The following is a 24,501-nucleotide window of genomic DNA, read 5'->3' as shown; positions in this document are numbered from 1 at the left end:
AAATCAGTTGCATACGGTGCAGTCCAGACGGATGTCTTCTGGACCGAGGCTCTGACGGTAGGCTTCCGGGGGGACTTCGCCTTCAAGAAGTCTGCTGCAGTCTGCCAGCGTTGTAGTATTCCACCGAAGATCTCTTTTCTCTGCATTCTCTCATTCAAACCCCGAGAAGGATCAGGAAGCGGCATTGCTATACGCTAGATCTGCTGTCACTAAAGGGGGGAAATTGCTAGGAAATTCGACGATTCCTTCGGAGAATCCTCCGAAGAAAAGGAAAGTATTGGGAACTAGGAATGGGAATTTTTGGGGGATTTGAATGGCTGTTGGTTTGACTGTTTGTTGGCTTGGCTGGCTCTGGTGGGAGTATCGGAGTACGTGGAATGTTGTGATACTGTATCAGCTTTGAAGTGGTCCGATGGAAGGCCTCCCGTAGAGTATTGAGATGTTTCGAACAAAAAGAATGGTGGCGGCGGGAGGCGTGAAGGTAGGAATAGTGAAGCGTGTTTATATCGCCTATGTGTTAGTGTAGGTAGTAGTAGTGGAGCTGGGTCAACCTCCCTCCCGGTACGGTGAGTGGAGTGGAGTGACCTCTACCGCGGTAAAGCAAAGCACCAGTCTCCAGTGTGGATCTTTCGAGTGGTCGTAATCAGTAGTAAAGAGTAAGTGTGTGAGTGATAGATAGTGGCAACAGTACCAGATAGAGTAGATGCAGAGTAGTGGCAGTAGGAGTAATAGCGATAGATGTATGCTGACAGCGAACGCTGTCGCGAGTATAGAAGGTAGTTGCTTGTTTTGGTGCAGTGAGATCGTATCGTATGGCCGTGTTTGTGGTGGTATACACTTACGTCGTGGCGAGTTCTTCAGCACACCGCGGTAGTCGTCGCGGCGGGGCGTAATCTTCAGCTCACAGCTAGCAACGGCCTCACCGACGGAGCTGCGGGCAATGACCTCGATCTTGCCGGTATCGTACTGGCGCGTCTTCGGAATATCGAAGTGATACATGCCATCATAGGTGAGCTTGTAGCGTTGACCCTAAAAAGGAAGGACGAAATTGGTGTGAGAAGATTGTCTGGAAGACCCTGGTAGAGCTTGAGATCGCTTACATTGACAACGGTGTGTCCATTGATGAGCCACATGACGCGCGGCTTCGGATGTCCGGTGACACGGCAGCAGAATCGTGCCCATTCACCTTCCTCGACCTCGATCGAATCCGGGCGGCTGACAAAGGCTGGTTCCTTCTTCGGCTTCTGCGTCTCATCGATGACCTCGGGGATGCTGTGAGACGACCAAAACCCAGTTTCATTAGTAGCAGGAATAAGGAGGCAAAAGACTATCATGATCAACATACTTCAAGTTCCACAAAGCTTCCATTTCGCGGATCTTCTGGATACTCTTCATGCCCTTTGGCAGCTGCGAGTCGTAGACGATGCCTGGCTTGCCGGTCGTCTTGATGATGGCGCGCGTCTCGTCCATACCGTACAGGTTCGTGGCACGGCACAGATATTCGCCGCTGTCTTCCGGATAGATCCAGCCAAAGTTCATCGCAACGTAACCAAAGTCGTAGATCGGCGTGAAACGGTTCTCTGTGAAGATGGGAAATAGTGGATGTTTAGCTCAGTGTAGTTTGTTGACAGTCCAACGCCTCTCGATACTTACTGTACGGCAGTGGTTTGCCGTTGTAGAACCATTCCACCTTCATATCCGGATCGCCGACCGGGGCCAGCTGGCACTCGAACTTGGTCGCCTGCATCTCCACCAGGTTGGTCTGGTCCTTGATCTGCACGACGAAGCGCGGCGGCTGCTTGCGGTCCGGATCGAACAGATCGTCCTCGGTGAGGAAGATCTCCTCGGTGTACTTCTTGATCGTCGCCTCCATCTGCATGAGCGTCTCCGACTTCTGCATGCCCTTCGGGATCTGGTTCTGTAGCACAATCGACGGCAACTTCTTGCAGCTGATGTGCGCCTTCGTCACATCCTCGCCGTGTTCGTTGTACGCGCGGCACGTGTAGTCACCCGCATCCTCCGTGTACACCGACAGAATGTCCAGCGACACGAAGCCCATATCGTAGATCGTGCGGTAACGGTGACCACTTGGCAGCGGTTTGCCGTTGCGGAACCATTCTACGCGCAGCTTCGGATCTTCCTTCGGCTCAACGCGGCACTCGAAGCGAATCGTTTCGCCCTCATCGATCGTGGCCGACTGAATCTGTGACACGAACTTGGGCGGTCCGAAGGTGCGCTCTTCCTGCGTGGCCAGCGTCACCTTGCCACGTTCCAGCTCCTTCAGCTTGGAAGCCGTCATACCCTCGGGCAGCTGCGAGTCCAGCACGATACCACCACGGGCAACCACAGTCACCTTGGCGGTCGTCGAAGCCGTACCCCACTTGTTGGTCGCTCGGCACTCATACACACCGGAATCGCGCACGTACGCGTAGTCCATGTCCAGCGCAATAAAGCCGAAATCGTTCAGCATATGCACACGCGAACCAGTTGCGAATGGTTTGCCATTGTGGTACCAGTCGATACGCAGCGACGAGTCACCGACGGGCTCGACGCGACAGTCAAAGTGCACCGGACCACCCTCAGCCACGTCCACGTTGTCCTTGATCTCGACAACGAACTTCGGCGGACGGCCCTCCTCCTCGTCGGCCATCAGCTCCTCGCGCTTGTGCAGCTGCTCTTCCAGCTTCTGGATGCTCTCCGTGCCAGTGCGGAAGTTCGACGGCAGCTGTGGCTCCATGATGATGCCCTGGCGACCACGCACGGTCAGCTTGCACGAAACGGTCGCCTCGCCGTGGCGGTTCGTCGCCTTGCACGTGTACAGTCCCGAGTCGCGCTGGTAGCAGCCCGCAATCTCCAGAATCACAAAGCCAAAGTCGTTGATCGTCTTGATGCGCGAACCGGCCCACAGCGCCTTACCGTTGTGGTACCACTCGACGCGCATGCTCGGATCGTTGATCGGCGTTAGGCGACACTCGAAGTGGGCCAGCGAATTCTCCGTCAGCGTCATGTCCGACGGGGTGGTGATGAACTCCGGCGGCTTGCCAGTGTCATCGTCCGGCGAGCCAAGTCCTCCGTGCGGAATGCCCAGGCCCTCCAGCTCGGCGATACGCTCGATCGTGCTCTCCATGCCCTTGGGCAGCTGTGATTCCAAGATGATGCTACGCTTGCCCTGCACACGCATGGTCGAGGTAGTAACGGCCTCGCCGTACTCGTTCGTTGCACGGCACGAGTACTCACCCGAGTCTTCGGGATATACCGGCGAGATTTCCAAGATAACGAATCCAAAGTCGCAGAACGTGCGGAAGCGCGAGCCCGTCTTGAGTGGCTTGCCGTTCCAGAACCATTCGACCTTCAGCTTCGGATCGTCGGTCGGCGTTAGCTTCGCCTCAAAGTGAGCACTCTCACCCTCCCGCAGCGAATCGATGTTCGACAGCGGAGTGGTGAAGACTGGCGCACGTCCACCCTCGGTACGTTCGCGCTCGTCGCGCGTACGGATCAGCGAATCCTCCAGCGTCTGGATCTTCTCGAGTCCGCCCTCCATTCCACGGGGCAGCTGCGAGTCCAGAATGAGGTTAGCCTTGGAGATGCAGCGCAGCGTCGCCTTGGTGCTGTCCGAGCCGTACTTGTTCGTCGCGCGGCACTCAAACTCGCCCGAGTTCTCCTCGTAGCAGTACAGAATGTCGAGGATAACAATTCCGAAATCGTGGAACGTGCGGTAGCGATGGCCGTGCGGCAGCTTCTGTCCATTCCAGTACCACTCCACCACCAGCTCGGGGTCGTTGATGGGCGTCAGGCGCGCCTCAAAGTGAGCGCTCTGGCCCTCCACCAGCTTGGTGATGTCGCTGATCTTCGTGGTAAAGCGTGGTGCCTCGCCAACTGGCGATCCTGCCGCCGTCTGCTTCGCACCCGACTGACTCTCGAGCTCGCGAATGCGGGCCAGCGAATCGGGCTGCAGCGACTCCAGGTAGACGCCACCCTTGCCGAAGCACTTGAGCGTGGCACGGGTCGTATCCTCGCCGTACTTGTTCGACGCACGGCACACGTACTCGCCCGAATCGTGGCTCTGCACGTACGCAATGTCCAGCAGCACGTAGCCAAAGTCGGACACGGGCTTGATGCGGTTCGAGTGGCGAATCGGCTTACCGTTGTGGAACCATTCCACCTTCAGATCCGGGTCGTTCACCGGCACCAGCGTGCACTCGAAGTGAGCGGATTGACCATCCTTCAGGCCCTCGAGCGATTGGAGCTGCGTGGTGAAGCGTGGCTTCTGTCCAGCCGACTTATCGACACACTCCAGGTCGACACTGATCTCGGCCGTGCCCCAGCGGTTTGTAGCGCGGCAGGTGTAGCTGCCCGAGTCCTCAATCTTCGTGCCGAGGATCTCCAGCACCACCATACCGAAGGCGTACACCGTGCGGACGCGATGACTTGCCTCCAGCTGCTTGCCATTGTACAGCCACTCGATCGTCATCGACTGATCGCCGGTCGGAATGAGCGTCGCATCGAAGTGAGCGATCTCACCCTCCCCGACGTTCGTGAGCTTGACGAACTCGGACGTGAAGCGTGGCGCATGTCCTGCGTCGGATTCGGCCTCTCCACCTTCTGGGCGGCGCAGCGAGTCCTCCAGATCCTGGATCTTCTCCAGTCCCTCCGTACCCTTCGGATGCTGGGTACGCTCGATGAGGCTTTCCTTCGTCACGCAGTACACGGTCGAAGAGGTGAACGCTTCACCGGCCTGGTTGTACGCCTTGCACGTGTAGATGCCCTGGTCGCGCTCGTACACCTCCGTCAGATCGAGCGTAACGAAACCGAAGTCGCTCGTCATCTTGAAGCGCGAACCATGCTCGAGCACTTTACCGTTGAAGTACCATTCGATCTTCAGGTTAGGATCGTCCTTTGGCTCGACCTGGCCCTCCAGATGCAGTGCTTCCGCCTCGTTCAGCCGGAACTCCGACTGCAGCTGTACCGTCCACTGTGGTTTCGGGAAGCCAGACTCCGGCTTCGACTCCTGGCGGCGGTATCGGTTGGCCAATGCCGCTTCCGTGTCCTGCACCGCCTCCAGACCGGCCTTACCCTGCGGGTGCTGCGTGTCCAGATACATCGTGGTGGTGCTGGCGCAACGCAACGAACCCGAGGTCGATGCCGATCCCTTGCTGTTGGTGGCCTTGCACGTGTAGATGCCCGAATCCTCGGCATACGCGCCAGTCAGATCCAGCGAGACAAAGCCAAAGTCGTACGTAGTCTTGAAGCGAGCGCCAGTCGGCAGCGGCTTTCCATTGACGAACCATTCGATCTGCATCGTCGGATCCTTGGACGGTTCGACGCGGCACTCGAAGTGAGCGTTTTCGCCCTCCTTGATCTCCACGTTGTTCAGATGGTCGACAAAGACGGGCGACTCGAACTGATCCTCCGGCACGTCGCGCAGGTTCATGCGCGGTGCCTCCAGATCCTGGATCTTCTGCACCGACGAGGGGTGCATCGTGTCTCCGAGCAGCCAGTGGCTGGCGTCAATCTTGAGCGTAGCGGTAGACACGGCTTCGCCCAGATTGTTCGTAGCCTTGCAGGTGTAGATGGCAGAGTCATCCGCGCGCAGACCGTTGATCGACAGCGTCACAAGTCCAAAGTCGAACGTGCTGCGGATACGCGCTCCGGTCGTGATGGCGATACCGTTCTTGAACCATTCGATGCGCAGGTTCGGATCGGCACGTGGCTCCACCTGAGCCTCCAGATAGACGTGCTGGCCTTCCTGTAGCTTGTCGTGGCTTTCCAGATGGGTGGTGAAGACTGGTGCCTGCTGGGGCGTCGTGTCAACGAACATATCCGGCACACGGTTCATGGCGGCTTCCTTCAGCTGGATCTTCTCCCAAGCTTCCGGCAGCAGCGGTTCGCCCGCAATCGATGCCTTCGACTTGATCTTCATCGTGGTCGATGAGACGGCCTCTCCAGCGCGGTTAATAGCCTTGCACATGTACACACCCGAGTCTTCCGCGACGACCGAGTTGATGTCCAGCGTGACAAATCCGAAGTCGTTCGTAGTGCGGAAGCGTGAGCCCATCTTCAGCTCGACGCCGTTCACGTACCATTCGTACTTCATGCTAGCGTCACCGACCGGCACCACACGCGCCTCGAAGTGGGCGTGCTGACCCTCCCACAGCTCCGACGGTCCAGTCAGCAGCTGCGTGAAGATGGGCTTCTCGAACGCTGCCTCCTGGTCCTCCGACCGCTGCTGGTGCGGCTGCTCCAGCGCGATGATCTTCTTCATGCCCTCCGGGTGCTGCGAATCCATCTGGATGCTTGCCTTGGTGCGCACCCGCATCGAGGCGGTCGTGACGGCCTCACCGAGCGGGTTGATCGCACGGCACATGTACACGCCCTCGTCTTCCTCGCGCACGTGCTGCAGATCCATCGACACAAATCCGAAATCGTGCTGCTTCGTGATGCGCGAACTATCCTCGAGCGGCTGCTCGTTGCGGAACCATTCGACGCGCAGGTTTGGATCGCCGACCGGGATCAGGCGGCACTCGAAGTGTGCCGTCTGGCCCTCCGCGACGTAGTCGATGTTTTGCAGTGGTTGCGTAAACACCGGGCGCTGCTTCGTGACCGCATCCTGCACCTCCGGGCGACGGAATGGACTGGCGCCCTCGAGCTGCTTGATCTTGTCCAGACCCTCCGGATGCTGCGTGTCGGAGATGATCGCTCCCTTTGCCGTCACCTGCATCTTGATCGACGACTTGCACTGGCCCTTCGCGTTGATGGCCTTGACCGTGTACTCGCCCGCATCCTCCGCCACAACGTGCTGGATGTCGAGCGCGACGTATCCAAAGTCGAACGTGATGTGGAACCGGGAAGCCGACTGCAGTGGCTTTCCATTGTGGTAGAACTCGATGCGCAGGTTCGGATCGTGGATCGGCTCAACCTGCGCCTCGAAGTGAGCCGTCTGGCCCTCGTGAATTTCGGTCGTGCCGCGCAGCTCCGTCACGAAGCGCGGTGCCGTCACTTCCGGCTCGTCCAGCTCGAGACGGTTGGGGCGCGAGTGCGCCTCCAGCTTCTGGATCTTTTCCAGCCCGTCCGGATGCTGCGAGTCGAAGATGATGTTGCGCTTGTTGGTGACGCGAATGTTGCACGTGCTGACCGCCTCACCGACCTGGTTGGTGGCCTTGCACATGTACGTGCCGCTGTCCTCGCCATAGACGTACAGGATGTCGAGCGCAACGTAGCCGAAATCGTGCGTCGTGCGGAAGCGATGTCCTGCGCGGATCGCCTTGCCGTTGATGAACCACTCGATCTTGAGGTTCGGATCGTTGATCGGCTCGACGCGACACTCCAGGTGGGCGTAGTCGCCTTCCTTCAGATTCTCCAGGCTCGTCAGCGGAGTGAGGAAGACTGGCTTCTGCTTGGCCGGTTCAACTTCCTGCGTTTGTGGTTTCTGGTAGCTCTCCAGCTCCTTAATCTTTTGCAGCCGCTGTTCATCAAGCGTCTCCAAATATAGTCCGGCATTTGCTGAAGAAGGGAAAGGAAAAAGGAACATTTTAGTAAAGGAATCGAAAGTCTTGGAGACCGCAAGACCGCTTACCTGTGACTTTTACAGCGCATGTCGTAACAGCCTCTCCAATTGCATTCTTAGCCTTACACATGTAAGTACCCGTGTCCTCAGCGTGCGCATAAAGGATGTCGAGAGCTACGAAACCAAAGTCGTACGTCGTCTTGAACCGGTGGCCCTGCTGAATCGGGCGCCCGTTGCAGTACCATTCCACCTTCATCGTCGGATCGTTCACCGGCGTCAGTGTCGCCTCCAGATGCACCGGCAGGCCCTCGCCGACGCTGGCATTCTTGAGCGGTCGGCCAAAGGCTGGCTTCTCCGCTACGTACATCTCGTCCTCGCCCTTGCGACCGAAGCGTGCGTCGCACTCCAGGTACTGGATCTTCTCCAGCGCTCCCTCGTGCTGCGTCTCGCGCACAATGCCCGCCTTCGGGGTAACGTTCAGCGCGATCGAGGACGTTTCCGAGCCCAGATGGTTTGTGGCGCGGCAGGTGTACTCACCCGAGTCTTCGGCGTACACCGTCAGCACATCCAACGCGGCAAAGCCAAAGTCGTACGTCGTGCGGAACCGATGGCCGGTCGTGAGCGGTTGTCCGTTGTGGAACCATTCCACCTTCAGGCTCGAGTCCGGATACGGCTCGATGCGGCACTCGTAGTGAGCGCTCTGGCCCTCCACCAGATTGGTCGGACCGTGCAGCTTCGTGGTGAACTTTGGCGGCACCGTAACGGCGACGTCTTCCTCCTCGCGGCGCTGGAATCGGATCGCGTCCTCGAGCTGGTGGATCTTCTCCAGTGCGCTCTCGTTCTGCGTTTCCAGATCCAGCGAAGCCTTCGACTGGACGACCAGCTTCGCCGAGGTGACCGCCTGGCCAAGATCGTTCGTCGCACGGCACGTGTACGTGCCCGAGTCCTCCGGGTTGACGTACTTCATGTTCAGCGCAACGTAACCAAAGTCGTGCATGGTCGTGGTGCGGTTGGACGCCTCAATTGGGACACCATTGCGCAGCCACTCGACGCGCATCTTCGGATCACCGACCGGCACAAGACGTGCCTCAAAGTGTACGGCCTGGTTCTCGGCCACCTTCACGTCCTTGACCGGCAGTGTAAAGACTGGCGCCTGCGTAATCACCTCATCCACCTCCGTGTCACGCTGGTAGCGCGAGTTGTCCTCCAGATAGCGCAAACTCGTCAGCGCATGCTCATGCTGCGACTCCGAGTAGATGCTCTTGCGCGTGTGCACCACGCAGGTAGCCGACGTGACGGCTTCACCCAGCGCGTTCACCGCACGGCACGTGTAGGTGCCGGAATCATCGGCCAGACAGCCCATAATGTCCAGCGCGACAAAGCCAAAGTTGTTCGTTTCGGTAAAGCGCGAACCCGTCTTGACGGGCGCTTCGTTGTGGTACCACTCGACACGCAGCGTCGGGTCGGAAACGGGGATCAAACGACACTCAAAGTGAGCGCGCTGACCCTCCTTGATCTCGATGTGCTTCAGCGAGGTCGTAAAGGTTGGTGCCTGCGTCGTCATCTCGTCCAGATAGTCCGAGCGCTGCTGGCGCGTCTTCTCCTCCAGATACTGGATCTGCTCCAGTCCCATCTCGTTCTGGGTGTTGGTGAGGATCTGCTGCGATCCGCGGCACGACAACTGCACGGCAATCTCGTCCACACCGACCAAGTTCACGGCCCTACACATGTAAGTGCCGGTATCCTCGGCGATCAGATCGATGATGTCGAGCGCCACATATCCGAAGTCGTGGATCGGTCGGAATCGATGACCGACGGTGATCGGCATACCGTTCTTGTACCATTCCACCTTCAGGTTCGGATCCGTCACCGGTTCCAGCTTGCACTCAAAGTGCGCATGGCCACCCTCCTGCGCCCGGTCGATGTTCTTCGGCTTGGTCAGGAAGCGCGGCTTCACGTTCACGATCTCGTCAACGTACTCAGTCTTGCGGTACCGGGCAATGTCTTCCAGATACTGCAGCTTCTCCAGACCGGCCGGGTATTGCGACTCCAGGATCAGGTCCTTCTTCGCCATGATGCGCACCGAGCAGGAGGTAACCGCTTCGCCGAGCGAGTTACGCGCCTGGCACGTGTACACGCCCGAGTCGGCCGCATACACACCGAGCAGATCGAGCGCAACGTAGTCGAACTCGTACGCCGGCCGGAAGCGATGCCCAATCTTCACAGGCATTCCGTTCACGAACCATTCCACGCGCATCGACGGATCACCGACGGGCTGCAGACGGCACTCCAGATGAATGTTGGTGCCCTCGAACGTTTCCACGTTGTGCAGCGAGCGGGCAAACTGGGGCGGCGACATCACGGTAATGTCCTCGAGCACATCGCGCCTCATGCGCGACGCATCCTCCAGATACTGCATCTGCTCGACGGACATTTCACTCTGCGCCTCGGTAATGATGTCCGAGCGCGTGATGACGCGCACACAGGCCGACGTGTGGGCCGAACCGAGCTGGTTCGTGGCGCGCACCGTGTACTCGCCGGAATCGGCCGCCGTCGAGTGCAGAATGTCCAGCGCTACGAAGCCAAAGTCGTAGTACGTCTTGAAGCGCGAGCCGACCGTGATCGGGCGCCCGTTCTGGTACCATTCGACGCGCATCGTCGGATCACCGAGCGGTTCCAGCTTGCACTCCAGATGGATGTTGCGTCCCTCGCCGACCGGCTGCGGATCGGACAGTGGCTGCGTGAAGATCGGCTTCGACTTGCACAGCTCCTCCACCTGGTACTGCGGCTCCACGAACTGCTTTTCCACCTTCTGCTGCGAACGTTCCACCACGTGGTGCATGCTGGTCGTATCGATAGCGGCACGAGCTGGGGAAGGAAGCAAGAAAAGCGGATTAACATCAATTCATCCATTGAAGGAGGGACATTGAAAACTTACTTTCCACCACCATGGTGGCTTCAACCTGCGCCTGTCCGGCCGCGTTCGCTGCTACCAGCGTGTAGGTGCCCGAGTCTTCCGCACGAACGTCCAATATGTCCAGCGCAACGTAGCCAAAGTCGTGGTACGTCTGGATGCGATTAGCGCTCATCAGCGGACGACCATTGTGATACCACTCAACACGCATCGTGAGGTCCGATTGCGGTTCCAGACGTGCCTCAAAGTGAGCACGCTGTCCCTCAACAATGCGGTTCGTACCCTTAAGCGGCCCTAAGAAGCGTGGCTGCGGCTGTACCACCTGCTCAACCTGTTCCTGAGTGGTACGCATGTACTTGGACGAATCCTCCAGATACTGGATCTTCTCCATGCCCATGTGGCTCGTCTGCGAGTCGACAATGATGTCCTGGCGCGTCAGCACCGTCAACTTAGCCGAAACGTGCGCCTCACCCAGCGAGTTGTACGCACGGCACGTGTACGTGCCGACATCGTGCACCGTAACCTGCTTGATGGTCAGCGCCACGTACCCAAAGTTGCAGAACGACGTGATGCGCGAGCTCGCCTCCACCGGATGACCGTCCTTGAGCCACTCGACGCGCAGCGTTGCATCACCGACCGGCTCCAGACGCGCCTCAAAGTGCGCAAAGCCACCCTCCCGCACATTCAACTGGTCCGAGATGGGGCTCTTGAACTCCGGGCGCTGCGTGCTCTCCGGCGTCTCCTCGTAGAACTTCATGTTCTGGTACTTCTGGTACTGTTCCAGCTCCTCAATCTTCTGGATGTAGTTGCGCTGCTCCTGGATGCCCAAGTCCCCGGTAACCGGCGCCTTGCTGACGACGGAAATCTTCGACGTGCTGATCGCTTCGCCAATACGGTTGACCGCCCGCACCGTGTACGTGCCGGCGTCTTCCGCCCGCAGATGCATGATGTTGAGCGAAACGTAGCCAAAGTTGAAGATGGCCGTGATACGCGAACTGGCCGTGATCGGGCGTCCATCCTTGTACCACTCGACGCGCATCGTCGGATCGCTGACCGGCGTGATCTGCGCCTCAAAGTGCGCATTGCGACCCTCCTCCAGCTCGCCCAAATCCTGCAGCGGACGCGTGAAGCCAGGTCTCTGGTTGACGACCTCCTCGATGCTCTCGGTACGCACGTACTTGGAGTAGTCCTCGAGATGCTGGATCTGATCCAGCGACGATGGGTGCTGCGTTTGCTGCTCGATCGGCGGGCGTGGCTGCACGCTCAGCATGGCGCGCGACTCCGCCACTCCGGTCGAGCTGGACAGACGGCACAGATACTCACCGCTATCCTCCATCACGATCGTCAGCAGATCCAGCGCTACGAAACCAAACTGGAAGGTCGTGTTTGCACGCGAACCTGCAGAGGCAATGACATTCGTTGAAAATGGCTGTCCTTTATTCTACTCTTCAATGTGTTACTTACTTGCTTGGATCAGATTGCCGTTCAGGAACCACTGCACACGCATCGAAGGATCGGAGACGGGCTCAATGCGCGCCTCGAAGTGCACCTTGCCACCCTCAACCTGCGCAACGTCGCTCAGCGGCACGATGAACTTCGGTGGCGGATAGGTGCGTTCCTCCTCCTTCGGTGGCGCATGCGGAGCAGCTCGCTCCACATGGCGCAGGTAGATAATTTCCGGTTCCGGAACAGCCCTGTAATGAAGATGACCGTAAGACGACGAACCCTTACACGGCAACGCTCGGCATGGAAACTGGATACTTACTCCGGCTGAATGACCTTCGTTGGGCGTGGCAGATTGAGACGCTTCTGCTCCGGCTCCGGTCCCTTCGGAGCTTCGACGAACAGCCGAGCGCGGGTTGCCGTCGTACCGGCCACGTTCTGTGCCGTGCACTGGTACCACGCCGCATCGGACGCCTTCGCCCGCGGGATGTCCACGGTCGTGCAGCCGTTCTCGTCGTTGCAGATCTGCACCTCCGGCCCCGGGACGAGCGGAATGCCATCCTTCTGCCAGGTGATGCGCGGCAGCGGCGTACCAATGGCACGCGCAAACAGTCGCACCGGTTCGCCCTCCTTCACGTTGACCGTGGTGAAGCGCTCGACGAACTTCGGCGCCACGACCTGCTCGCGCTCGCACACGACCAGCTTGGCCTGGGCCGCCACCTCACCGCTCTTGTTGCGCGCCACGCACGTCACGATGCCATGGTCGAAGCGGTTCGTGCTCGTAATCATCAGCGAATGGTTGCCGGCCTCGTTCACGAGGATCTTGTGCGTCGCATCGTCCGTCACGAGGTTGCCGTTAATGTACCAGGCCACCTCCGGATACGGACGACCGGTCACGCGGCAATCGAACCGTACCATCTTGCCCTCGGTCGTCTCCGCGTCCTGGATCAGCGTCATGAACGACGGCGACAGCGCTTTCGTAGCCTCGGTCGAAGTCTCAATGACCTGGTGCTGCTGGAACTGTTGATGCTGCTGCTCCGAGAAGGAAGTAGCGCGCTCCACAGCCACCTGCTCCTGGGCCGGCTCGACCGCCAGCACCGCCGACGACACCTGACATCCCTGCGGATTTTCGGCCAGCAGCGTGTAATGGCCCGAATCGCGCGCGCTCACATTCTTGATGCGCAGCATGGCCTGCTGGTTCGAGTAGCTAACCTCGTACTTGTCCGCCGACGGGATGATGCGCTGCCCATCCTTAAACCAGGACAGACGCGGACGCGGATTAGCGAGCACACGCGTGCTGAACACCGCATCGGAACCCTCCGAAAGCTTCGAGTTGCGCGGCTTCTGACCGATCTGAGGGGCCGTGGCCGGTCCCAGCGCACGATCGACCGTCGTGATGAGCTGCGCGTCCGTTTCGCCGGCGTAGCGCCGCGTGATCGACTCCCTGTAGGACGTTTCGCGCAGCAGACGGTACTCGAACGTGTCCACCTTGAACTCTTCCTCCACGTGCGAGTACCCGTTGGTGTACTGCTGCTGCTGCTGCTGCTTAACGGTGGTCTGCTGCTGTTCGCGGCGTACCTGCTGGAACTGCGGCGTCGCCATGCCCTCCGGCTGGATGAACACGGAGCAGATCGCCTCGCCGACCGCATTGCGCGCCTTGCACGTGTACTCGCCCTCGTCGCCCGGTCCGATCTGGTTGATCATCAGCGAGACGGCCCCGGTGCCCGGGTTGTAGCTCAGCCGGTGCTTCGCGGAGTCGAGAAGGGGTGCGCCTTTTCGAGTCCACGAAACCTCCGGCCGGGGATTACCCTTCAGCTTGCCCTCGAACAGCGCGTTGCCGCCCTGGGCGAAGCGCGAGTTCTTGAAGATCTGTTCGAAGACCGGCGGCGAGTAGTCGCCGGTAGGGGCGCCGGCTGGGACGGGCGTTGGGGCCGCCATGCCGTACGTTGGCTGCGGCTGCAGCGGCACTTGCTGCTGCTGCTGTTGCTGGAACGGAGCACCTCCAGTTGGTGTCTGCAGACCGGGCGTGATCGATGCCAGCGGTGTAGCGCTCTGCTGAATGAAGCCACCATGCTGCTGTTGCACTGTTGCACGAAGAGAAAGAAGGAAAAGGAGGAGTTTGTTAGTAAAGCAGCTTCAAGCAGGGTTCACCCAGCTTCCTCTGTCATCAACAACATAACCGACAACAACATCCACTGTCAATTGCGTATATTTTTAGTGTCATACTGCAGGCGTACTACGTGAACAAGCGTAACACAGCAAGGTGTGCCAACTGGGTCGTTCAAGTTCACGTGCACACCTGAGCGTTCAGCAACCTAGCATGAATGAAGGGAAGATAGTTGTGGGACCACTCACGGCGTGCTAAACTGTCACCCGCTTTGTGGGTCAAGGTCACACCACCTCTGGATCAGTCTAATGTACATTGAATTATTAATTCTTATCACCATTTTGCATCTCCATGTGATCTGTCTTGCTTTCCTTCTGGTCCTATTTTACCTTCACGAGTCTCTTGAACCCGGACGAGTGGACGTCTCAACAAAGCAGCTCGAGAACAGCTGCAGCGCGGATCGCTTTCACATAAATTATCCGCCCAACAAACCCCAGGACCCGAGACCCCGTGAATCTGCGTGATGTAATTTTAGGTAAAGAAGAGGCAGTCGGGAAATTGTTGAATTACGCAACTAGCGCGGACGATCTGTGTCTGTGCTAGCCGCGGCTGACTATTTTTAACCTGCAGCAGCAGCAGCAACAGCGACCCTTTTTTACCGCGGCCAGAGAGCGCGTACGACCGCGCGCCGAACGGTGCGCCAAACGACGAACCCCGGGTTGATGGTGCGTTCGTATTGGTACGGCTCTTTGTGTAGCTTGGGTGAAATTATTTACATTAGAACAAGGAAAGCGGTTTTGCTGCTTTGCAACCGGAAGAGAACATTTGCTTAAAGGTTTCGCTTCGGGTGAAATTGTACGCCTTATCCACTGAACGTTGGCTGAAACTAGTTGCAAAATACATTCAAATCACACCTTTGTGCTTCTATATACAGGTTACACAATTGTGCTACTTATTCATAAAGCCCTGGGGTGTTCCGCTTTTGCTGTCCGCTCTTCTTATCGCGATAAGCTAATTTCTTGCACCGGGTGGCGAGAGAATGCGCAAATATTATTCCGATTATCTGCCCACAAGTTGAAGATAAGTGTGCGTGTGTGTATTTGTCTACATGACAGAACGGTACAACTGGTCGGATAGCATCCGATCCCCGTTCTGCTGCTGCTGCTAATGACCGATTAGACCTCGCATCAGCTCCCGATTCGTTTGCTCGAAGACGCGTTAGCGTGGCCGCCGCCACAGTTACTGATCTTTATGGCACGATGCGCAGTGCAGCGTAAAATCAGCTATTCCAGAAGAAATCAGTAAGGAGCTTACCCGGGGCTGGAGAGCACAGGAAGAAAAAAACAACAACCTAAGTAAATAATCTCCATCGTAATGCATCAGCAAATTCCGCAATCATCAACGCGGAGAAGGCCTGGCTGATGCGCATCAGCGTAAGTCGCTGTGCGCACACACGTCTACGACTCTACCACCTTTCTTCCCAATCGCCTCGGCTCGAACCGTGTTCTAGTAAGCTGCATAGTATATTTGTTTATCTCTTTCTCTTTTTTTCTTCTATTTCCGGACAGTGCACATTGGCAACCCTTCGAGGCCATTGGGAGCTCCCGTCGTGGCGGCGTACGGTAAGGCACTCGTGCGTCACTTTCGACGCGTGCCGTCACGAATGGACGTCACTAAATGGGAATCATCATCCGTACTGCACACGGTCAGTAGTGCACACACACACAGAACACAGAAACTCCATTAAAAATGAAGCCCTCAAGTTGAAGTTGTGGAGCAAAAAATCGATCTCTGGTAAGTCAGAATGATTCTAAAATGGGGGAGTCCAAATACGGACGTAGCTGGCTAATCTGTCGACGTTGCTCGATCGACAAACAAGGGTACTGGTGACAAGTTGTCCCGCATTTTGCCACTGATGTGTAGTAGTCACAGCCGGATAGGGTAGTGGAAAATTTGTCCAGCCAGACGAGTGCAGTGCGTTCGCTGCCCCCCTTTGGACAAACGTAATTGTATATAGGATGAATGGTTTTCTTTTTTGCATTTAAATGTATAATTGTGCTCAGTGAGGTGTAAACAACAACATTTTCGTGTGCCATCGGGTCGATTAAAAGCACGATGCACTGCGGCAGCGCAAACAGGCATTATCATAACACGTCACGTGCACACGGGTGCGCTTATTTTATCGCCGCTTTTGCCCACAATCACATCAAATCGATCAATTATTTCCACCCGAATGGTAAATCAACAACCTTTTCACATAGGTCCCGCGCCGGCATAATCCGCGGCTTATGAAACTTGGGTTTTCATTTTCATTTTGCTACCAGTGCACCTTGCATCATCATCAGCGCTTCTCCTGCTGCTTCCTCGCCCGTGTGGCAAGCGGATTAATTTAATGTATTCCACAAGGTGCATATTAGTGTTCGCTGGAGCGTATGGCGTTTGGTGTAGCCGACGGATATCCGTTCGGGGCCGTTTTTTTTCGCCGCCCTATTCCGGGATGGAAAAAGGGCAAGAACCTGCTGAGGTCAGTCGGGCGGAAGGGTAGCGATTCGGTCGCGCAAATACGCACTAACGCACGCAGGCCACAGAAACCTCAACACCTTTCACTCTATACGAGCGCAGCTCATACTGTACAGCCGTGCGCCCTTGTTTGTGTGAATGTGATGAGGTTTTTGCATCAAAAGGCGAGGAAAAGACTGAAACACAAGGGTACATTAATTTTCTGCTCGCATGGATGGGTCGCTGGACGGCTCCCTTTTGCCCTTTTGGACGGCTAATTACTGCCTTGCTTTTATCCGTCGTTTCTTGTGGCTTCTTCTACAATCGATCAACGCGAGTGGGTTCATTCACTGCATGACTGATAACCACAAAAACCGGCACGTTGATTGCGTGAGATTGCCGGAGGGCTTTATTGGAGGAAACATTCTTCTTGGGATCAAGCTTGAAATCAAGTGTATCGTGTGGCGAGGAGATGCGATCTTACAACATTCCATCAAAATAAATAGACTGAAATTAAGGAACAGGGTGAAAAGGGAGATACTTCGGGAAGACGTTCGCTGATGCAACCTTCACCACTGTCCAGAAACCCTGTCCTCGATCGAACAAATTGACGTCTCGCGCATACACAATCAACAACATGCGTCCGTAACCTCCACAACCTCTGGCCATCAGTCCGCTGCTTCACAAATCAATTCAGTGTGAACAGATTACTGCGTGACATATGTATAGTAGCAGTCGATACCAAATAAACCCCACTACAACATGCCACCGTGTTCAGCACAATGCGCCCGCATTTTTCTCCCTGACCCTTTGGGGCGGTTTTATAGTCTTCCCAAATGACATACTCGCGACCGCAGCCCGGAAAGTCACCAAAGGGGGAGCAATTAAAGCATTCGTCTGACGGCCGCACGATCGATTGCGAACGATCTCTAATCAACGCGTTCTAGTGCGCGCTCAAAATCGAGGGCGCGCGCACTGGATGCCCTATGGAACGGGTTGGCACCTTTTTTTTCTGACGACTGCCAAATATGGACGAACCGGTCGAGGGCAACCACGCGCGCCCGCCCGTATGCGTTGGAAATTTGAACCAGCCACGGATGGGCAAAAGTGAAACCGGCTCCCCCGCCCCTCTGCCCTCCACCAGAGACGGCGCTATGACCTAGAACAAGGGAGGAAAAAGGCATGGACATCCGTGTGTGCCAAGGGTTTGCTGCCGTCGTCGCCATCTCAATGATAGACGATCGCGTTTGACGGAGGGGATTTTGTGTTTCATGCGGCAAGCGATTGGTTAATGTGAGCAGCATTATCAGCTTAACAGGGCATCCAATTTCCTTACATCGTTCGGATAAGCAATGGTCGATAATTGCAGTCTAATGATACAGCACAAGTTGGGCATTCCAACCTGAAGGTAAAGCGCACAAGAAGAAGTCGACGATTCTATTAAGACACTTGCACCGTCCAAAACGGCGCCTGACAGATGGGGCACACGAAATAGAATGACGCACCGAGACGCAGAGCATCGGGTGTTGGCATTGTTACAATTCTAATTCTAACTCTGCTGGCTGTTGGTGCGGTGAGGAAAGGGTCCTCTGTCTATTCATAAACATGGCGTCATCTGTCAAGTGTCCACAGTGGCGTCTGCCGACATTCAACCGGTGTCCATGCGATTCAAAGCTGCAGAATTGACTGTTATTTTGGCTCAAGAAGTGTAGCTGGCGTGCTCCAAAACTTGTCAAATTAAATCATTTTTGGATTCCTTACTTTTGCTCTACGTGACACGACATGAGGGCTGCCCAGTTTGCATGCGAAATAAATGAACCATTCTGACAGCTAGCGGTGGGGAAAGCATTCCACCACGCGACGGGCAGAAGGGTGGTGGAAAGCGAATTTTTCCGCCTGTCCTAAAATAATTTTGAATTTTCTTCCCACCACCCGCCCAGTAGAAAGTGCTAATGTGGATGATTTTCTTATTGGCCTTTTGCAATTCTTTTCATTCGCTGCCATCATCCAACCTGCCTGCCTCCGTCCAGCCGATCTTGCCTCTATTACAACCACGCAACACCCACGCACACTTGCATCCAACGTAACGTTGGGCGAGAAAAAAAAAGACAGTGAGAAGGGGAGGGAAAAAGAAAAGAAAAGCACACACACACTCGGAGTGGTGGTGGTGGGTGATCGGACAGGACGCAGCGGGAAATTCCTGATCCTGCGCGTACGTGCGGACGATCGTGCGGACCCGTCCGATCGAGCGTGAGCGGCGTTTGTGTGTGTGTGTGTGTGTCTGTGTGTGTGTGTTTGGTCGTACTCGTGCACTAAAAATAACGTTTTTCAGCGGAGGCATATTTTTAGCACTTTCGCGGCCGTGCAGAAGACCGTGTTCGCAGTCTCACTGTCACAGCGGCCGCGCACCGAAGGCGCAATTGCGAAACGAGCCGTGCTCGTGGCTGTGGATTTGCTGTGGAGTGAGAGAACGTAAGGGGGGGAACACGGCGACGGATGAGGTTGTTCTAGATTTTCTCATCCGTTGCGTTCATTCCAACCGATAGCTTCCACCGGAGGAAGTGGCCAACTAACTCCAAAAGAATGTCAGAATAATGGCTGTCATGGTTGGTGAGGAGTAGTCGCCGGGCCCACGAAACCCCACGACACACACTACGTGATCTCTTTCAGCTGTGACAGCAATAAATCACAGTGCAGCTCTCACAAACACGTCCGCAACGTTACATAATTCCTCTATCAGGGACCGTTCTACACGAGGCTAGTTCACTCCTCCAGTGTCCAGTGTGGTTGGGCAAACTAACCTCGCTGCTGCATCACTTGATGGCTTTGCTGCTGCACGGACTGTTGCTCCGTGCGGCTGCTGCTGATGCGCTGCTGCGAGCTGCTGAACTGCTGCTGCTGCGAGAACTCCTGCCGCTGCACAAACTGCTGCTGCTGCTGGCGCACCGTCGTCGATGACTGTTGCATCATCATCGACGACTGCTGGTGCATCTGCTGCTGATGCTGCTGCATCAGCTGCTGCTGCTGCTGCTGCTGCGGTTGCAGCTGGAACGGTGGCTGATTCGGATTAGGTCGTTGCATCCTTCAGTCGGAGAATGCACACGTCGCGGCGGCACACGTCGAGAGGGTTTGTTTTTTTCTATTTTCTTTTTACAAAACACACACAAACAAACACTCACACACTCACACAGAAAATAAGCGAAACTCAAACTTAACGAAACTCAAAACGTTGGTTGCAAATCAAAATCCAGCAGGAGGATTTTGGTTGTTTTTTTTTCCTTAAACTGCTCCCGTCGCCCACACCCGCTTTTGTGTTGCCGTTTGCTTGCTCTTCTTGGCGTTCACCAATGACCAACTTTCCACTGTAGCACTATTCCACAAAACTTCCTTTTTTTTCGATTGAAGAGTGCCTTAAAGGCGCACCTTCTCTTGGCGTTGGTTGGGCTTTAGATTGCTTCTTTTTTTTCTCAAACAAAATAGGGGGCGAGGGAGAGTAAGGTCGGAGGCTTTACTAGGTATGCTATTAATCACTAAATTTCGCTTGCCTCCCTTTTCATAGACGATCGAGACGTGCTCTTGCTGATCAGACTCAAGTTATAAGTCCGCTGAATTCCACTGACTTAAACTGCTGTGAAAAACCAGAACGAAATGGGGGGAAAAAACCAATACACATTTAAATTAAATTCACAAAACTTCACTCAAACTGAAAAAAACATCACAAACATATGCACTGGAACTCCACAAAAAGAGCTTCCGTTGCATACAAAACTTGTCACTTGATCTTGCAATCCGGTTCGAAGGACCAGAAAGTATTTTTTTTTAAAACCACAAACTTCCAATAAAATCTGTTTTTTTTATCTCACAGTTTGGTACATTCATTCACAAACTTCCACCACGATTGAGCTAAACTGCTCTCTATTTTCATCCTTGTGCTTTTCGCAATGAAACTCCAACACTCTGTCACTCGAGCCGTCACACCGTAGGCCGATGCGAAAATTTCTCTAACACCCGTTAGCAAAGGGGACTTAGAAGAATTTTCACACTCGGGTCCACTTTACACACAGAGGAGCGCGGGCGCGCGCGCGCACAAACACCCAAACCGAGGGCACCGGGGCTCGAGGGGGGGGGGTGTACGTACGATTTTTCTTTCCCGCACACACTTTTCCACACAGGCGCAGAACCGAGTTTGTTGGAAAGGAAAAACGGTTCAAGTCATCCCCGAGACGAATAACTGAAGACGTCGGTCGTTTTTGAAGAGCGAGCGAAGAGTGAACCTCTGGGCTGGCAAAATCGTCGCCACAGCCCGGGCATCGTGCAGGATTGCGCACCACGGGCACGAGCTTTTCCGGTGGCCGGTTTGCGCATGTCCCCATGGGTCCCGAACCGTACCCGAATCGGTTTGCGCCTGCGCCCACTGGCCACATTACACAAACACACACACTCAGAAGTAGACAAACGTGGGTTGGATCGATGCCAAAAATAATGACACTTTTTCACGGATGTTTTTGTTTTTCCTTTTCTTGTTGGTGTCTCAGTTGCAGTGGTGGCAGCATTAGTGGGACGAATTTCCACCAAACGGCGGGGTGCTGTTGGATGTGTTGGAAAACCTGTCCGGCCAGGAATGCCATACTAGCCACACACACACACACACACACAAACACACATGCACACAGATCTATCTCCCGGCCGGTTGGATTTTCCACAACACGGTGATGATGTTTTCGTTACCCAGTTTTCCAACTCGTCCAACTTTCGTCCCCATCCGAACGGAGGCGGGGGTACGGAGTCGATGTTTCGAATCGGGCGGGTGTGGCAGAGAGCCAACGCACGGAAGGAGGAAGGATGTGTGCGTGTGTAGAGAAAGAAGTGTTCTATGTGCGCCACACGCCACACCTCAGCGCGCTCGAACGTCGAGCATGGGAATGATGCTGGCTGACTGGCGGCGATCGTGCCGAGCTACGCAGGCGCATTACGCTCCAGCTCCAGAGCGCCCCGGAGTAGCGAGCGAGAGAGAGCGCAAAAGTGAGCGTGAGGCTGAGATGGGTATGAGATGGAGCAAACTGGCCCGGAGAAAAACGCTCCATGAGTGAGAAGCGACTGGTGAAAATTCCTTCCCACACACTTGCACTCGCCCTCTCTCTCTTGAATAAGGCGATCGCTTTCCCGGAGAACTCACAAAAAATGGGGGGTAGTTTGTTGTTTTTTTTTATTCACCCTCCTTAGGAAGGAGGTTTGAATAATTCATCGCACACTTACGCGTGCGTGTCCGCCTGGGATGTATCCGTGCATCGTTAAACTAAAACGCATCGTGGAAATGAAAAAAAAAATACAAAATCACACACACACACGCGCGCTCTCGTGCGATCGGAGGCAAAAAAAAAGTATTTATCCTAAAAGGCGGCACACACAAGATGGCTCTTTTTTTTCTTTGTTTTGCTCGAATCGTTTGTCCAGTAACCAGTAGGTGTAAGGCCAACCACCCGACGACGGCATGAAACGGATAGTGGGGAGTAGGGAGCCATTTTTTTAACACCTCCCAGCGCACGGACACGGTCAATTGATAATGATCTGCCGCTAGTGGGCTGTAAAATGGGGGGGATGGTGGTATGCATTTAAAGTCGGAATCATTGTTGCGCACCGATTGATATTCTGCGCCGTGTTTGTAGGTGGCGTGGCGCGAGGAGTTGTGGAAAATGTGTCCCCGCAAAAAAAAAAAGAAAAACCGATATGCTTATATCTGGGGTGGAAATGAGCACATAAGAAACGATCGCGAATTTCACAACATTGTTGAGGAGAGTTAGAAAATAGGAACGATTTAATGTGTTTAAGGATTTGCTGAGGCTCTTCTAATGGGAGAGTGTTTTGCGATCAACTTGAGCCTATTTTTAAGCAATTAATTTCATGATACACTTATATTAAATATACTTTAATTGTATAAAGAGCTGTTTAGCTTTAAAGTCCAATTCAGGCGAGAAAATGATCCTCCCCAACCTTTCTATCCACCCTTTTGGACAAACTGTACTCTTTCGTTCGCAATACTAACAATATTTCATGTTATTAATAAACGTGACACGACCTCGACGCGATCTGCAAACTTTTTGCAAAGATGAGACCCTAGCGTTTACAAAAAAAGAAAGAAAAAAACATTACCAGACCAGGCGTGGAAATATTTGGAAGCAGCCAAACCCATCCACCTCCATCATCATCGTCATCAGAATTAGGATGGAAGATTTATTGCACTTGATGAGGAGGTAGGAAGCATTCCTTTTGCATCACCTTGAAGGTGTGCTGTGAAAAAGATACCTGTTGGTGTGTGTGTGTTTATGGTGAAATATTTCCCTCAACCACTCCCGCAAGGAAAAACTACCAACACACACACAACTATAAAAACACTCCAAACAAGCACACGGCGTGCCGTTGCGCGCGAATCTTCTTGTGAAGAACAGGTGAAAATCATCGTGATCGTTGTTGTTTTTGTTGTTCTGCTGATGATGATGCTTTCCTTGATGGCGAGTGCATTCCTGCGAGATGACTTCAGCCACAACATCGCACCGCACACCAAAAGTCGAGCACAAGTGTGAGTCACAAGGTGCGCGCGTGTGAGAGAGGATACCGTAAGGAGCCGAATCGCATGAATCGCCAACCTGTCAAAACACGGGTGTCAACGGGTGCCTAGAAGACAGCGCGGCTTAGTCAGGCCGGCCGAAAAGATGAACGCTGATGGTTGTGGAATATTTTTAGCCAGGTTGCTGCATGTCATACCCGAACCTCTTTGGCCACCTCACATCCATGAATGCCTTGTACGACGGTAAAACCATCAGCTCTACACAACCGACAACCTGTGGGTATCGGGGTTTCCACCTACGAAGACATTTCCATCTTATTTCGAATGAAGAAGGAAGGAAATTGGATTGGATCTGTGTCGGTGAGCTGACTCAACCGGGTCGGAACCTTTGCTCTGGTGTTGAGCGCTTGCACACAAGGAAATACATTCACTCAAATTAGCCAAATTAGCAATGGGGAGAGAATGCTGTTTCAGCTTCATTAAATGTGGAATCCTTGGGAATAATTTGTATGTTTGTTTGTTGGCAGAAGAGTTCTTGCTAAATGTCAAGTCAAGGAATATCATTTTCTTAACCTCAAAAGGTTGATCTCGTTTGCTTCAACAACTTTTCAAACAAATAATGTTTCAATTCAATTCAAATCTGAAGATCTTTCGATTCGCCTCTCAACTAGACATTGAAGTACAGAACAGACTACAGAAATATGATTCGCAACGTATAAACAACAATCGTGTTTGGCTCCTGTCCACGAGAGCTGCTCTTTCAAGGTCCTGCGCTCCATCATTCTGGGCGGTGGGCGGACAGTTGTACTAGCCATCCCCACACACACACGCACCAAAACACACAGGGCGGCCGAATTTCACAATCGTTGTTATTTGGAGATCGGTCGCAGTGTGTTCTTCTCCAAAATTCGCCCCTTTGCACATAATTTTGGGGCGCCCGTAAGTCGCGTACACTTACAATGCAGGCAGATTGGTGTGTTTGTGTGCATGTTGATGATTTCATTTCCCAAACAGTCATGGCGGGGGGGAATATTTGTGGTGAAATGTTACCATTTGCCATGCTACATCCACCGCCACCGTGCGCTGCGCGATCTTGCGCGAGCGTGTTTGCGATCGTTTTGCACCGCACGCAAAAGGGGCACGCGCCGTTGAAGATTTGCCATTTGCCGCAGTTTAAGCACACTTATGGATGTTCCCTGTTTGCTTCGCTTCAGCCCCTTTCGACACTTTAGTCTCGAGAGAGTGTGTACGTACGTACGTGTTGCGAAAACAGTATCATTTCAGCACATATTGCACCTACTTGATAGCTCACGATCGGTCGCGGGATAATGCAAGTGCAGCGAAACAAACCGTTGACTGGGCGAAATTTATATCATTCGCTGACACTTTGTGTACGGCACACGGATTTGGGAATCTCCAATGTAGTAGATGTTATGGGCGTGCATGCCATCGGGGCATCGATCATATCG

At 54.5% G+C, this 24,501-nt stretch overlaps 1 protein-coding gene across 1 annotated transcript in view; it reads right to left on the bottom strand.

Moving 5' to 3' along the window:
* LOC121593820 (titin-like) overlaps positions 1-24,501 on the bottom strand; it is a 158,880-nt gene that overhangs the window by 65,470 nt on the left and 68,909 nt on the right. Inside the window, 8 exon segments of the mRNA XM_041916522.1 lie at positions 843-1,029; positions 1,101-1,272; positions 1,346-1,580; positions 1,654-7,500; positions 7,574-10,372; positions 10,443-11,816; positions 11,883-12,112; positions 12,184-13,945. Of these exon segments, the coding sequence (XP_041772456.1) occupies positions 843-1,029; positions 1,101-1,272; positions 1,346-1,580; positions 1,654-7,500; positions 7,574-10,372; positions 10,443-11,816; positions 11,883-12,112; positions 12,184-13,945 (12,606 nt within the window).

This window comes from Anopheles merus, chromosome 2L, assembly GCF_017562075.2.
Source record: "Anopheles merus strain MAF chromosome 2L, AmerM5.1, whole genome shotgun sequence".
Taxonomy (NCBI): domain Eukaryota; kingdom Metazoa; phylum Arthropoda; class Insecta; order Diptera; family Culicidae; genus Anopheles; species Anopheles merus.
This window is presented reverse-complemented; position numbering and strand designations above follow the sequence as displayed.